At 41.3% G+C, this 15,851-nt stretch overlaps 1 protein-coding gene across 1 annotated transcript in view; it reads right to left on the reverse strand.

Annotated features, from left to right (window-relative positions):
* Positions 1 to 15,851, reverse strand: part of COL19A1 (collagen type XIX alpha 1 chain) — a 1,728,692-nt gene that overhangs the window by 172,583 nt on the left and 1,540,258 nt on the right. Inside the window, exon 42 of the mRNA XM_069726653.1 lies at positions 7,821 to 7,874. Coding sequence (XP_069582754.1) covers positions 7,821 to 7,874 — 54 coding nt within the window. The remainder of the gene's footprint in view (positions 1 to 7,820; positions 7,875 to 15,851) is intronic.

A 15,851-nucleotide genomic window follows, 5' to 3' on the forward strand; every position in this document is an offset into this window, starting at 1 on the left:
AGAGGCGCTTACTTGCGACCTTTCACCTCTAGGTTTCCATTTGAGCTCGTCTATTAAGGAGCTCATTTGGAATAAGAATTATGTGGATTTATTTTCGCTACTTCCCCGTAGGGACCACTTGAATAGATCAGAGAAGGAGGTTAAACCAGATAGTGATGACCCTAGACGTAGCTCAACAAAATCATTTAACAATTGGATTCAAGCCTTTTCCATCTATTCAGCAGTCCTAGGGGAGAAATTTCCGGAGTTGTGTAGTAAATTATTCCAACATGTCGATATTATTTTAGAGGCTTACCGTAATTTTGGAGGCCTCGCTTGGCTCCATTACGATGAGGCCTTTAGGCAGAAATTAGCGGTACACCCTGATGTTAAATGGGGGGTTAAAGATGTGGGGTTATGGATAAACCTTATGCTCCCCCAAAGGCAGTATGCCACCAAACAACCAGCTTCGGTTTTTCCAAGGAAAGGAGTGTGTTTTGCTTATAATGAGTCTCAATGCAAATGGGGTAGCTCTTGCAGATTTCGCCATGAGTGCTCATTCTGCGGGAACTCTCATCCGATGTTCAAGTGCTTTCGGAAGCAATTGTCTCAAACATCACCTAGGACCCAATTCCAAAAAGCTCGGACTCCGGTGAAAATTCTAGAAATGCTTCAGTGGTTAAAAATATACCCAAATCAGGAGACCAGTAAACTCTTGTTTAATGGTTTCCTTTTTGGTTTTGAAGTTCCTCAATTTAAGGGCCCTGGTTGCGTTCTGGTTAAGAATTTGGCATCCTTAAATTGTCATCTAGATGTAGCTAGAAAAAAGATTTTGGAGGAATTAGCTTTGGGTAGGATCGCGGGCCCCTTTTCTTCCCCTCCGTTTGAAAATTTTCGGGTTTCCCCTCTCGGGATTGTTCCCAAGAAAGACCCTGGCAGTTTTCGCATGATTCATCACCTATCATACCCCGTAGGTTCTTCCCTGAACGACGAAGCAGATAAATCCCTGTGTTCCGTTTCTTATTCGTCCTTCGATGCGGCTATTGATTTGCTTAGGAAGTTTGGTAGGTTTTCATTAATGGCTAAGTCAGACATCAAATCGGCTTTTAGACTTCTTCCTGTCCATCCGGTGGGATTTAATTCTTTGGGCTTTCATTTTGAGGATCTTTATTTTTTCGACATGTGTTTGCCTATGGGGTTTTCGTTATCTTGCTTTTATTTTGAAAGTTTTTCATCGTTTTTGCACTGGGTTTTGGAGCAGAACACTCGGAACGCCGGTATTTTACACTATTTAGATGATTTTCTTTTTGTAGGGCCCCCCTTTTCTGATTTGTGCTTAGTCACTCTAAATAGATTTATATTCATGTGTGAACAGTTTGGGGTCCCATTAGCTCATGATAAGACTTGCCAACCGTCGAACGTGATCGAATTTCTGGGCATTACTTTGGATTCAGTTAGAATGGAATGCAGACTTCCTGAAGAAAAAATTTCTAAATTAATTGATGCCTTGGATAAATTCTTATCCAGAAAAAAGGTAACCTTAAAGGACTTGCAATCTCTTTTGGGCCTCTTGAATTTTGCCTTGCGTGTTATTCCGATGGGCAGGGTTTTTTCAAGACGCCTCTACAATTCCACAATGGGGCTCTCATCCCCTGAGGCACATATTCGAGTCTCTTCAGAGTTGAAAGAGGATGCTAGGGTTTGGAGGTCATTTCTTTTGGGCTTCAATGGCAAATCCTGTTGGCAATCGGAGTTTGTTTTAGCAGATTCTCTTCCGTTTGCTTTTTCTTCCAATTCTGATAGCGGCTGCGGAATCCTGTTTTCTTCGCATTGGTTTTCTCACAAATGGCCTGATTCTTGGTTACGCATGAAAACAGTTTTGAATCCCATGGTTTTAGAACTTTTTTCTATTTTTCTTGGCTTATATTTGTGGGGTCATCTGATGAAAGATAGTAGGATACTGATTTTGTCCAATAACAAGGGTGTTGTTCTCAGCATTAACACCTTGTGCTCTAAAAATATATGGGCTATGAGAATCCTGAGGCAGTTGGTTCTGTTATGCTTAAAGTCAAACATCTGGTTGAAAGCTAAATTGGGGACGAGTTGTTTAGGTCTTATTACGGATTCTCTTTCCAATCAACAATGGCAAATTTTTCGCCAACAGGTGCCCAATGCAGACCTGGAACCAACGTTTTGCCCGCTAGAGGTTTGAGACTTGATTTTGAGTTAATTCCTCATTTTATAGAAAATTCATTGTCAGCGCGATCATGGGCTGACTATTCAGCCGCATGGCAGCAATGGATTAGCTTCTGTAATTTACATAATTTTGAGTTTAATAATTCCAGCCCTATTTCGGGTTTGAGATTCGGGGAGTTTCTTTGTAACAAGGGTCTGTCATACTCGGCTGTCGCTAAGTCCTTTGCGGGGGTCTCGTTTTTTCTAAAATTATTGGGTAAGGTTCCGTTGACGGCCTTATTTCCTGTGAAACAATTTTTAAAGGGGTTTAGAAGAACCAGTTTCAAACCAGATTCTAGACGCCCTATTTCCCTTCAACTGTTAGAAGACCTTTGTATATCCTTGCGTAAAGTATGTAGTGATTCGGCTGAAAGTTTGTTGTTTTCTTCGGCATTTACGCTGGCGTTTTTCGGGGCATTGCGTATCGGGGAATTAGTTTCGTCGAAAAAAGCTGATCCGTCGGGTCTAATGGTTTCGGATCTGTCGGTTTTTAGCTCGCACTTGTTTTTGTTTGTTAGGAAATCTAAAACAGATCAATTGGGGCGAGGCGTTAGGTTAAAGATTGATTCTATTCCAGATAAGAATTTTTGTCCAGTGGCCAACGCCAGCCGCTGGCTTCAAGTTAGGCCAAGCCTTCCTGGTCCATTATTTATTCATTTGGACGGCACACCGGCGACAATCTTTCAGTTTAATGCGGTTTTGAAAAAATGTTTGCAGTTATTAGGTAAAAATCATTTAAGAATTACGTCTCACTCTTTCCGGATAGGAGCAGCAACTGAAGCGTCGAGATCCGGCCTTTTGGATTCGCAGATTATGCAACTGGGCAGATGGGAGTCGGGTAGATTTAAGCTTTATGTTAGACACGATTTATATGATAACTGATTTTGATTTTATTTCAGGTGCCAAAATTATCTGGATTATAGGACATTCCTATGTTTTTTGGGCCCAGAAGAGAGCCAAACAACGTTATTATTCTGAAAATCTTGCTTTCAGTCAAGAGGTGGTTCAAGTTTTCTGGCACAGTGTGAGAGGCATGTCGTGGTACAATGTTATAGCAGAATTTGAGAAATGCTTTTGTAAATTTCCATCTCCAGATTTAGTAGTTTTTCATCTGGCCGGTAATGATCTCGGGAAAACCAAAACCTTGGACTTGTTAGCTTTGTTGAGATCGGATTTTATTTATTTTAAGCAATCTTCTCCGTTTACTTCTTTTGTTTTTTCTGAGATCATTCCTAGGTTGCTTTGGAATAGAGTCGAACTCGTTTTTTTAGAGAAAATTCGGAAGAGGGTTAATCGGGTTATGTCTAAGTTTCTTCCTTTGATTAACAGCTTTTCTTTCAGACATGTGGACTTAGAAGGATTTTTACCCGGTCTCTACAGGAACGACTTAATTCATCTTTCCGATATTGGATTGGACATTTTTAACCTAGATCTCCAAACGATGGTGGAAAAATGGCTGTCTGGTTGTGGGGGGGCCATGTCTCTTTGAGACTTGGCTTGTGGAAAATTGCCCTTATGGGTGGATTGGTTTATAAGGTGTTTTAAACTTCCGGTTAATTTAAGAGTTTAATTTTAAGGTCAAAATGTTTGTTATGAAATTTAAGTAACTCAAAAATAAATGACACGGCCATTAATTCCACCTTTTGTTTGTTGTGTCTATTTATTGTATGAATGGGCCTTGTGAAGCCATGTCATATGGTCTGATGAAACCAAAGTACACCTGCTTGGTAGAAACAAAACTCGTGGTGTTTGGAGGAGACAGAATGATGAGTTGCATCCAAAGAACACCATACCTACTGTGAAGCATGGGGGTGGAAACATCATGCTTTGAGGCTTTTTCTCTGCCAAGGGACCAGGATGACTGATCTGTGTACATGAAAGAATGAATGGGGCCATGTATCGTGAGATTTTGAGTGCAAACTTCCTTCCATTAACAAGGGCACTGAAGATGAAACATGGATGAGTCTTTCAGCATGATAATGATCCCAAGCACACCACCAGGGCAATGAAGGAGTGGCTTCGTAAGAAGCATATGAAGGTCCTGGAGTAGCCTAGCTAGTCTCCAGATCTCAACCCCATAGAAAACCTTTAGAGGGAGTTGAGAGTCTACGTTGCCCAGCGAAAGGCCCAAAACATCACTGCTCTAGAGGAGATCTGCATGGAGAAATGGGCCAACATACTACCAACAGTGTGTGCCAACCTTGTGAAAACTAACAGAAAACGTTTGACCTCTGTTATTGCCAACAAAGGACATATCACAAAATATTGAGATGAACTTTTGCTAATGTCCAAATACTTATTTTCCATCATAATTTGCAAAATAAATTTTGCCAAATCAGACATGGTGATTTTCTGGATTTGTTTTCTCATTTTCATTCTTATAGTTGTCGTCTACCTATGATGTTAATTACAGGCCTCTCTCATCTTTTTAAGTGGAAGAACTTGGACAGTTGGTGACTGACTAAATACTTTTTTCCCACTCTATCTATCTATCTATCTATCTATCTATCTATCTATTTATCTATCTATCCCATATCTATCTATTTATCTATCTCATATCTATCTATCTATCTATCTATCTATCTATTATCTGTCTAACAACAAGTTACTTATAGCATTTAAGCAACTGACATAGTAAGGTTATGTGTTGTAAAAAGGAAAATGGGTAAATATCAGAGATGAGCAGAACTGACAAGATTAAATTTCACAAAATCACCTGCAAAAAAATGGAAAATTCAACACGAGGTCCCATGAATTGTGGCTCGTGGCTGTCTGCCAGCATGGTGTATTAGCTCCAGATTTAGCAAACTGGTATAAAGAGCACGTCTCAAAATGATGAAGTTTGTGAGTAGCCCTGCAGAGAAGTGAAGATCTGGGTGCACATTTACTGGTCTTAGGGATTTAGAGATAATTTAAGTATAGTATGCTGGAGAGAAGAAGATACTACCGGTCAGAGGAGGTGCTTGAAGTTGGATGTGACTGTGTTGGGAGTGCGTGATGGGAGAATGCTGAATAGGGGATTGGTGGGGACCCCTGGATCTTGGTATACTGCTTCAGGGTGATTTGTGTGGAAAAGCTTTGGTTATCATTATACCCGTAATGGTGGCTTTGGTTGCCACTACTTTGAGGTGGGACAGGAGCTGGATGTGGCTTGCGACCCTCTTGCAGAGCTGAATGTTGCTCTCGAGGTCAGAAAGGTTGGGGACCACTGATCGATCCCTTATCTATCTATGGCCGGAGTGTGAAGTGTAATGTGTTCTGGTGATACTTGGTCAGGAGAACTCCGTAGTGCCATCAGACGTACCGCTACTCCCCTTTAGCGGCAGAGTGCCATACTGCAATGACCTGGTCTCTGGGGCGCTGCATATCTATCTATCTATCTATCTATCTATCTATCTATCTATCATTTAGTCATGATTTCACATGTCACTGTCTATACTACCTATAAGGTGTATGTGTTTAGATTAAGATGGGAATTTATATAACAAGTAAATTGCAATGTTTCTTGTATTTATAAGGTCTATGCACTGTTACCTATTTGAGGACATTGTCGATAACCTTTTACGCTAGGGCCACATGGCGCAACAGCAATTTCACACAAGTCAAAAACATCTTGTGTTACTTGTCTGCGACTTGCTGCCACGCGACTATTTTACAGATCTGATTTTGCTGTAGAAACTATGGCCATACAGTATCGCAGAGAAGTTGAACGCATGTCTCAGTCTCGTGACTTGCATTGAAGGTTATGGCTAACCGATCTTGTGTGACTTGCAACCAGCGACAGAAACGTCAGCACATTTGGAAACATTTGCATCTCTGTGTCACTGTCGCAGGGGGTCACAGTGCAACACCATGGGCAATCATGAGATATGATGTCGCCATGCGTCACAGCAATTTCAGCTTCATGCTACACGTGTCACCATGGAGCCCTTGCCTTAAATATACGTTCTACATCACTGTGTATCATTCCAAACCTGGTCCTGATCAGACCACAGCACATTTTTGTATTCTGCTTTTCATTTTTCTAACTGCACTGCTTTTTCCATGGTAATTTTCCGTGTTGTCCACCATCTCTCAGGAGACATTCAACTACTGGTTGACTTACTTATACAAACTCTTCTTCAATTAGTTCATGAGACATGTTGACTGGATGTGATAATTCTGTTGCTCTCGCGCTTTATCTTATCTGATATTCTAATCTCATCTGACAGAACTTCTTGAAGGTTTTATCATTTTTGGTTCAGTGCTCTGTTTGGGAGAAATTGTTCAGTGGCCTTGCTTTGAGATTAACCGCTCTCTGTAAAGTTTGGCAGCTAACAGTTGTAAAATCTTTATTACATTTTATTTGCTTTTTATCATAATTGTTGTATATAATTGTTAGGAATTGCTTAGCAAATTGAATGTGACAATCATCAATGAATATGCTTTTCTTCAGATATGTAGGCAGTGGATGACTAATAAAATATCTAAAGGATATGTCAACTTTGCAATTACAGATTTAGACATAAAAGCAGTGAGTTAATATTTACATCAACTAAGTTTTTGCAAGTTCTTAAAAAAGTATTTTTGTAATTAGAAGTATACTCGGCTAATTCTGGGCGTCCCAAAGAGAGTGATTGGAGCTGCATTCAATTATGCGCACTGACAGTCCATTAAAACGGGACAAAAGTTCTCCATTTTGACGATTCTTGGGTTCTCGCCAGTCTACAAGTTGTCTAGCTGCTATCACACATCATTTGGACATTTGATAACTTCTTGTTAACAGGATTTCTGTTTAGGTTCAGCCTTATTAGTTAATATTTCACTTTTGTCAAAATCTCTTAAATCTAGTGTTCACACTTATCCATAATATAATGATCCATTCACTCTCATGTATATTTGTACCTATCCATCTGTCGGTAATAGGGTCATCATGAGTTGCAGCTAGTTGACATGTGTAGACCATATGAGGGTGTAATATGATGATGAAAATACAGAAATTAGTTACTGCCATCTAAACTACTTGCAGAATAATGTAGAGACACTTATTCCAGGTATGTATCTGGATTCTTGCTGTAGTTTTGCTATAATCAGTGTTTTATCAGCAGGAGATTATCACAAGAGGACTAGTAAACCTGCAGTCAGGTAGTCCTCGATATTCATGAGCTCTTTATAATCCTGCCCCCACCACTGATTGGCTGCTTTTCTCGTGCACTGTACAATGGTAAAAAGCTGCCAATCAGTCCTGGGAGTAGGCTTATACAGGGCTCAGCATTCAGAGAACTGCTAGATATGCAGCAGATAAAACAGTGATTTTATCAATACTACAACCAGCAGCTCTGTAAGTGACACATTGCTCAAATCAGGGTCTCTACCCTTACATATTGCTTCTAACAGATGAAATAGCAAAAACCTGGTGACAGCGTTCCTTAAATTTTTAGCTGAAAATTGATTTGACTGTTTTTATAATATTGTTTATGATAGAAACTACAGTATATCTGCATCAGTGACTATGCAAATGGGAAGAGTAACCACTAGAATAAGGCATTAAAGAAATGTGTCACTTCACAACTGCAAGAAACAGTCAAGACAAATAATACAGTAGCACAAGAATATGTTTCCCATACCTTCTCCCCTGGGAAACCTTCAAGTCCTGGCAGTCCCATTGGTCCTGGCTCGCCCTAGAAAAAAAAGACCTTTACAGAATAACCTGCATGACATTACACAGAACAACTAGAGATAATTTTACATTTACAAGGCGCGTAATAAATCTGCCACTTTTGTGTCACCTTCTATAATTTAAGCATCCATTGTTCACCCTTTTTTCGGTATTGTTAGTGAAGCCTGAGTGACGGTTTTAATTATCCCCCTACCTGTTTATTTCACAATAAACTTTTAAGAACAGCAATCGGAAGCAAAATATAATTGCAGCAAAAGTCTTATTTTCTGATACCGTATCTTGAGATTCCAGATTTATGGACCAAGCAACAACACCTATGAATAATTTTCACACTGGTCCAATAAAAAGTACAAAACGTATAAAGGATTCACTTCTCTTCCGGACAAATAGGTATCATAAAACAGTGTAATAATGCAGTGTTAAAATCCTACATTACCCAAAGCGTAGGATAAGAGGGCATCAAAGCTGCTTGAATTATGATGTGAACACATGCACCTCCAGACAGAGAATATAGAGAAGCCAGGAAGCGTGAGCTCATTTTTATCTCGAGCAAGGCAAAGCAATCGTTATGGCCTAATTTTTCCTATTTATTTTCTCATGGAAATATAGCAAAGTTAAATCAAGTCTACAAGACTCCTGCTTGTAAGCAAAATGGGAAGTATTTTTAGCCAACATAAACATGCAATTAAGGCAATTTTAGAAGAAAATAAAGGAGGTGTGAATTGTGTTTAACACCTACTTTATTTTAGATGCTGAGAAATGTAGAGAAATGCTGGGAAGTAAAGCCAGTAATCCTGATTCTGGACGCACACATCTTGTAAATATACGTGATTATACTTGTCGTGTAAGATATAATACGAGTATATACAGTACAGACCAAAAGTTTGGACATACCTTCTCATTTAAAGATTTTTCTGTATTTTCATGACTATGAAAATTGTACATTCACACTGAAGGCATCAAAACTATGATTTAACATATGTGGAATTATATACTTAACAAAAAAGTGTGAAACAACTGAAATTATGTCTTATATTCTAGGTTCTTCAAAGTAGCCACCTTTTGCTTTGATGACTGCTTTGCACACTCTTGGCATTCTCTTGATGAGCTTCAAGAGGTAGTCACCGGGAATGGTCTTCCAGCAATCTTGAAGGCGTTCCCAGAGATGCTTAGCACTTGTTGGCTCTTTTGCCTTCACTCTGCAGTCCAGCTCACCCCAAACCATCTTGATTGTGTTCAGGTCTGGTGACTGTGGAGGCCAGGTCATCTGGCGTAGCACCCCATTACTCTCCTTCTTGGTCAAATAGCCCTTACACAGCCTGGAGGTGTGTTTGTGGTCACTGTCCTGTTGAAAAATAAATGATGGTCGAACTAAACGCAAACCGGATGGAGTAGCATGCCCCTGCAAGATGCTGTGGTAGCCATGCTGGTTCAGTATGCCTTCAATTTTGAATAAATCCCCAACAGTGCCAGCAGCAAATCACCCCCACACCATCACACCTCCTCCTCCATGCTTCACGGTGGGAACCAGGCATGTAGAGTCCATCCGTTCACCTTTTCTGCGTCACACAAAGACACGGTGGTTGGAACCAAAGATCTCAAATTTTGACTCATCAGACCAAAGCACAGATTTCCACTAATGTCCATTCCTTGTGTTCTTTAGCCCAAACAAGTCTCTTCTGCTTGTTGCCTGTCCTTAGCAGTGGTTTCCTAGCAGCTATTTTACCATGAAGGCCTGCTGCACAAAGTCTCCTCTTAACTGTTGTTGTAGAGATTTGTCTGCTGCTAGAACTCTGTGTGGCATTGATCTGGTCTCTAATCTGAGCTGCTGTTAACCTGCGATTTCTGAGGCTGGTGACTCAGATAAACTTATCCTCAGAAGCAGAGGCGACTCTTGGTCTTCCTTTCCTGGGGCGGTCCTCATGTGAGCCAGTTTCTTTGTAGCGCTTGATGGTTTTTGCCACTGCACTTGGGGACAGGGAAACTTTCAAAGTTTTCCCAATTTTTCGGATTGACTGACCTTCATTTCTTAAAGTAATGATGGCCACTCGTTTTTCTTTACTTAGCTGCTTTTTTCTTGCCATAATACAAATTCTAACAGTCTATTCAGTAAGACTATCAGCTGTGTATCCACCAGACTTCTGCTCAACACAACTGATGGTCCCAACACCATTTATAAGGCAAGAAATCCTACTTATTAAACCTGACAGGGCACACCTGTGAAGTGAAAACCATTCCGGGTGACTACCTCTTGAAGCTCATCAAGACAATGCCAAGAGTGTGCAAAGCAGTCATCAAAGCAAAAGGTGGCTACTTTGAAGAACCTAGAATATAAGACATAATTTCAGTTGTTTCACACTTTTTTGTTAAGTATATAATTCCACATGTGTTAATTCATAGTTTTGATGCCTTCAGTGTGAATGTACAATTTTCGTAGTCATGAAAATACAGAAAAATCTTTAAATGAGAAGGTGTGTCCAAACTTTTGGTGTGTACTGTATATACAATATATAGATATTGTCATCCGTATACTCAAATTAGAGTTTGGCAAAAGAAAAAGTCATATTGGCTATTTATATTTAACAGTCAGATCAGAAATAATTGTTCCTGCAAAAGGGATTAATGTATATATACCGTACATACTCGAATATAAGCCGACCCAAGTATAAGCCGAGATCCCTAATTTTGTCACAAAAAACTGGGAAAACTTATTGACTTGAGTATCAGCCTAGGGTGGGAAATGCAGCAGCTACTGGTAAATTTCAAAAATAAAAATAGATACCAATAAAAGTAAAATTAATTGAGACATCAGTAGGCTAAATGTTTTTGAATATCAATATAGAATCTAGAGCCCTGTAAGATGCTCCATACAAAATACGCCCCATATAATGCTCCATAAAGTACATGATGGGCCCCATAAGATGCTCCATACAAAAATATGCCCCACATAATACTGCATAAAGGTTAATGATGACCCCACAACATGCTTCATACAAAAATATGCCCCATCTAATGATCCATAAATGTTAATGATGCCCCATAAGATGCTCCATACAAAAATATGCCCCACATAATGCTCCATAAAGGTTAATGATGGCCTCATAATATGCTCCATATTAAAATATGCCCCATATAATGCTGAACAAAGGTTAATGATGGCTCCATAAAATGCTCCATACAATATATGCCTCATATAATGCTGCACAAAGGATAATAATGGTCCTATAAGATGCTCCATACAAAATTATGCCCCATATAATGCTGCACAAAGGTTAAGGATGGCCCCATAAGATGCTCCATATTAAATTATGCCCCATATAATGCTGCACAAAGGTTAATGATGGCCCCATAAGATGCTCCATACAAAAATATGCCCTATATAATGCTGCACAAAGGTTAATGATGGCCTCATAAGATGCTCCATACAAAATTATGCCCCATATAATGCTCCACAAAGGATATTGATGGCCCCATAAGATGCTCCATACAAAAATATGCCCCATATAATGCTGCAAAAAGGTTAATGATGGCCCCATAAGATGCTCCGTACAAAAATATGCCCCATATAATGCTGCACAAAGGTTAATGATGGCCTCATAAGATGCTCCATACAAAAATACGCCCCATATAATGCTGCACAAAGGATAATGATGGTCCCATAAGATGCTCCATACAAAAATATGCTCCATATAATGCTGCACAAAGGTTAAAGATGGCCTCATAAGACGCTCCATACAAAAATTTGCCCCATATAAAGCTGCACAAAGGATAATGATGGCCCCATAAGATGCTCCATACAAAAATATGCCCCATACAATGCTGCACAAAGGTTAATGATGGCCCATAAGATGCTCCATACAAAAATATGCTCCATATAATGCTGCACAAAGGATAATGATGGCCCCATAAGATGCTCCATATTAAAATATGCCCCATATAATGCTGCTGCTGCAATAAAAAAAAAAAGACATACTGACCTCTTGTCACTGCCTGCTACTCCTTAGCATCGCCGTCTCTCTGCAGTGACTGTTCAGGCAGAGGGCACGCACTAACCAAGTCATCGCACCCTCTGACCTGAACGTCACAACCAGAGGGCCCGGAAGACACAGCGCGGCGGTGGAACGGGGATAGGTGAATATCGCATTGCTCACCCTTCCCAATCCTACTCACCCTCCTGGCGCTGCATATCAGTCCCTGCATCTTGGGCGCCTGCATCTCTCTTCCTGACTTCCTTCCTGTGCTGAGCAGTCAGTGATACCACTCATTAAAGTAATGAATATGCGCTCCACGCCTATGGGAGTGGAGATGCATGCATATTCATTACTTTAATGAGCAGTACCACATGACTGCTCAGCACAGGAAGGAACACAGGAAGAGAGATGCCGATGCCCGAGATGCAGGGACTGATATGCAGCGATGACACCAGGAGGGTGAATATGATGTCTTCTGCTCCCCCATCCCCCCTCCCCCCACCAGCAATGACTCGTGCATAAGCCGAGAGGGGCGTTTTCAGCCCAAAACAAATGTGCTGAAAATCTCGGCTTACACACAAGTATATACGGTATATATTGTTTTACATGGAAACTACTATGCTCATCTATGTGTAATGTCCATTATTGAAGCCTATCCCTATTCACTTAAAGGGACTCTGTCAGCACGGAATGAATGCTCCTGCTGCTTGGACTAATAGAGCCAGAAAAGAGTGGAGATAGATGTAAAACAAGCAGGTGGGAAGGTGTATATATATATATATAATGTTTGCCCCCACCATAAAGCACACAGCACCTGCACTTGGTTTGAACAGTCATTCTGTATGGACAGAGTCCCTTTATCTGTCTTCTATCTAAAGGTTAATAGTATTCCAATGCTGTATGCCGGCGCCACAATTAACGCATCAAAAATCGGTCCGATTTTCTCAGCTGAGAGAAGCACAAATGTTCTCCGTATGGTCATCTGTGGGTAATGTGTTTGTGGAAAGCCCGCCAGGGCCGTGGGGTACTCGGTACCTGGTCCGGTACTTAAAGGAATGTGTCACGGCGGCAACGACCCAGTCCAAGGCCCTGGATGCCCATGTTAAAGGGAAGGTCTTTTTAAAGGGGTTTTTTAAATAAAGAAAGTTTGTGACGCTACCTGTGGTATTCGGTCAGAGGTGACCAACGCTGCTTAAAGGGGTCCTCTGGGGTGATGTTATGGCAGCCAGATGGTATAACTTCCCACAGGGGAAGTAGGTCCCCAGGGCTCCCGGTGAATAGATGGAAGATGGTGAGTAGTGCAGTAAAGAATGAAGCACGCAGTTGTGCAGTCTTTTTACCTGGTTTACTGATGGTAGCAGGCAGCCACAGTCCAGGGCACCAGATCACAGGTACAGGCAGGGTCCGGCTGGCTTGGAAGCAAGTTCAGAGCTCAGCTTTACCAGGTGGAGTTAAAAGCCTCCCTTCTAGCACTGTGATGTAGTTGCTTACTGCCTATGGCTTCTTGGCAAGGTCATCTCAGTTATATATGTCCTTTATTGAAGTGGGACACAAACCCGTATGACAGGAGACACGAGACTTTTTACAGGGTCTCTATCATGACCCGGGCTCTATATGTCACTGTGTCTCCTGGGTCTTAGGGCAGACAGGTTATGTGTAGTCTAGCTGTCCTACTGGTTTCTGCAGTGCCTCCTAGAGTATGACACAACCTCGGTCTTCCGGTTACCGATATCTGCACTCTATCAGGGAGGTAGCCCAATCACTGCTATTCTCCCTTGTTGTCACTCTCCTGTGCTTCGTTCGCCGACACGTTAGCTAAGGGCTGTTCTTCCTTCTGTATCTCGCTATCTAGGAGCTACAGCACTTCAAGCTGTATGGCCCCTTACCCGTCCTTCTGCCTCAGACTGCTCCAGTCTGCTGTCTGGCATCAACAGTCTAACTCTTCCAAACTGCCTAGCAAATGCCTAGCAACTAACTCCTCCTCCCGACCAGAGAGAGCAGCTCCCCTGAAGCCGGGTGTAGAGCTCCCCTTCTGGCCTGAAGTCAGAACGGTGTTGAATGCGCTAATTACCTGTTGAGAGGAATCTTCCATTGCTTCCAAGCTTGACATCACTCTCCCCATGAGGAAAGCAATGCCACTGTGACCACCAGGACCCAGGGGCATCACACTTGCAATGCGATGATGCAATTTCCTCGCATCTATGTATCCGTATGACATTCGTATGACATCCGTATGACATGCGTAGAGTTTTACATTTCTCACTGCTTTTCCCCAATGAATTTAATGGCTCAATGGGCTGAAATGAGGAAAATGGTTGTGTATTTCTCACAAGTCACACTGATGGTCCATGTGGTGTCCGATTTTTTCTCACACCCATAGACTTGCATTGGCGAAACTTGGGCGACATATGCGTACAATGGCAGCATGCTGGAATTTCACTTGCACGCTGAATACACCAGATAAAAAAAACTTTATGTGAGCTGCCCCATAGATTAACACCGGTCCGAGCGCTATGCGATGTTTTCTCGCATAGCACTCATCCGTATTCTATGCTAGTGTGACCCCGGCCTTACTGAAAGCATGGGTGAGAAAATTAACTGTATTCCTCCTGAGGTCTGCCAGTTTTCAATCACTATTTAGCATGCTCTGACACTTTGATTAAAGTATCTATGTGGAGAAGGCTGTCAATAAAAGTGCCGTGGTGCACTTACAGCCACAAACTGTGCACTGTACTGTTGGTATCAATGAATTCATAGAAACTCAGCAATTGTATTTATTGGACCACTTCTGGTAAATAATACAGATGCTCTGATTTACTGGTCTAGTCATATAATTTGGGAATTTACTGGCATTGGGTGAATTTATTTCAGTGGAATTGAAATTTACCCGTATATACTCGAGTATAAGCCGACCCAAGTATAAGCCGACCCCCCTAATTTTGCCACAAAAAACTGGGAAAACTTATTGACTCGAGCATAAGCCTAGGGTAGGAAATGCAGCAGCTATAGGTGAATTTCAAAAATAAAAATAGATGCTCCATACCGTTCATTATTGCCCCATAGATGCTCCATATAAAGCTGTGCCACATATAATGCTCCATATCATTCATTATTGTCCCATAGATGCTCCATATAAAGCTGTGCCATATATAATGCTCCATACTGTTCATTATTGCCCCATAGATGCTCCATATAAAGCTGTGCCACAAATAATGCTCCATACAGTTCATTATTGCCCCATAAGATGCTCCATATAAAGCTGTGCCACATATAATGCTCTGCACCGTTCATTATGGCCCCATAGATGCTCCATATAAAGCTGTGCCATATATAATGCTCTGCACCATTCATTATGGCCCCATAGATGCTCCATATAAAGCTGTGCCACATATAATGCTCTGCACCATTCATTATTGCCCCATAGATGCTCCATATAAAGCTGTGCCATATATAATGCTCCATACCATTGATTATTGCCCCATAGATGATCCATATAAAGCTGTGCCACATATAATGCTCTGCACCGTTCATTATGGCCCCATAGATGCTCCATATAAAGCTGTGCCATATATAATGCTCCATACCATTGATTATTGCCCCATAGATGCTCCATATAAAGCTGTGCCATATATAATGCTTTGCACCGTTCATTATGGCCCCATAGATGCTCCATGTAAAGCTGTGCCACATATAATGCTCTGCACCATTCATTATTGCCCCATAGATGCTCCATATAAAGCTGTGCCATATATAATGCACCATACCGTTGATTATTGCCCCATAGATGCTCCATATAAAGCTGTGCCACATATAATGCTCCATACCGTTGATTATTGCCCCATATATGCTCCATATAAAGCTGTGCAATATATAATGCTGCTGCTGCAATAAAAAAAAAAAATCACATGCTCACCTCTCTTCGCTTAGAACGCCGGCGCTTTCAATATTTACCTGCTCCTCGTGCGGCTCCGTCCTCAGCACTGACGCTCACCAGAGGGCACACACTG

This window comes from Ranitomeya imitator, chromosome 5 (genome assembly GCF_032444005.1).
Source record: "Ranitomeya imitator isolate aRanImi1 chromosome 5, aRanImi1.pri, whole genome shotgun sequence".
Lineage (NCBI taxonomy): Eukaryota > Metazoa > Chordata > Amphibia > Anura > Dendrobatidae > Ranitomeya > Ranitomeya imitator.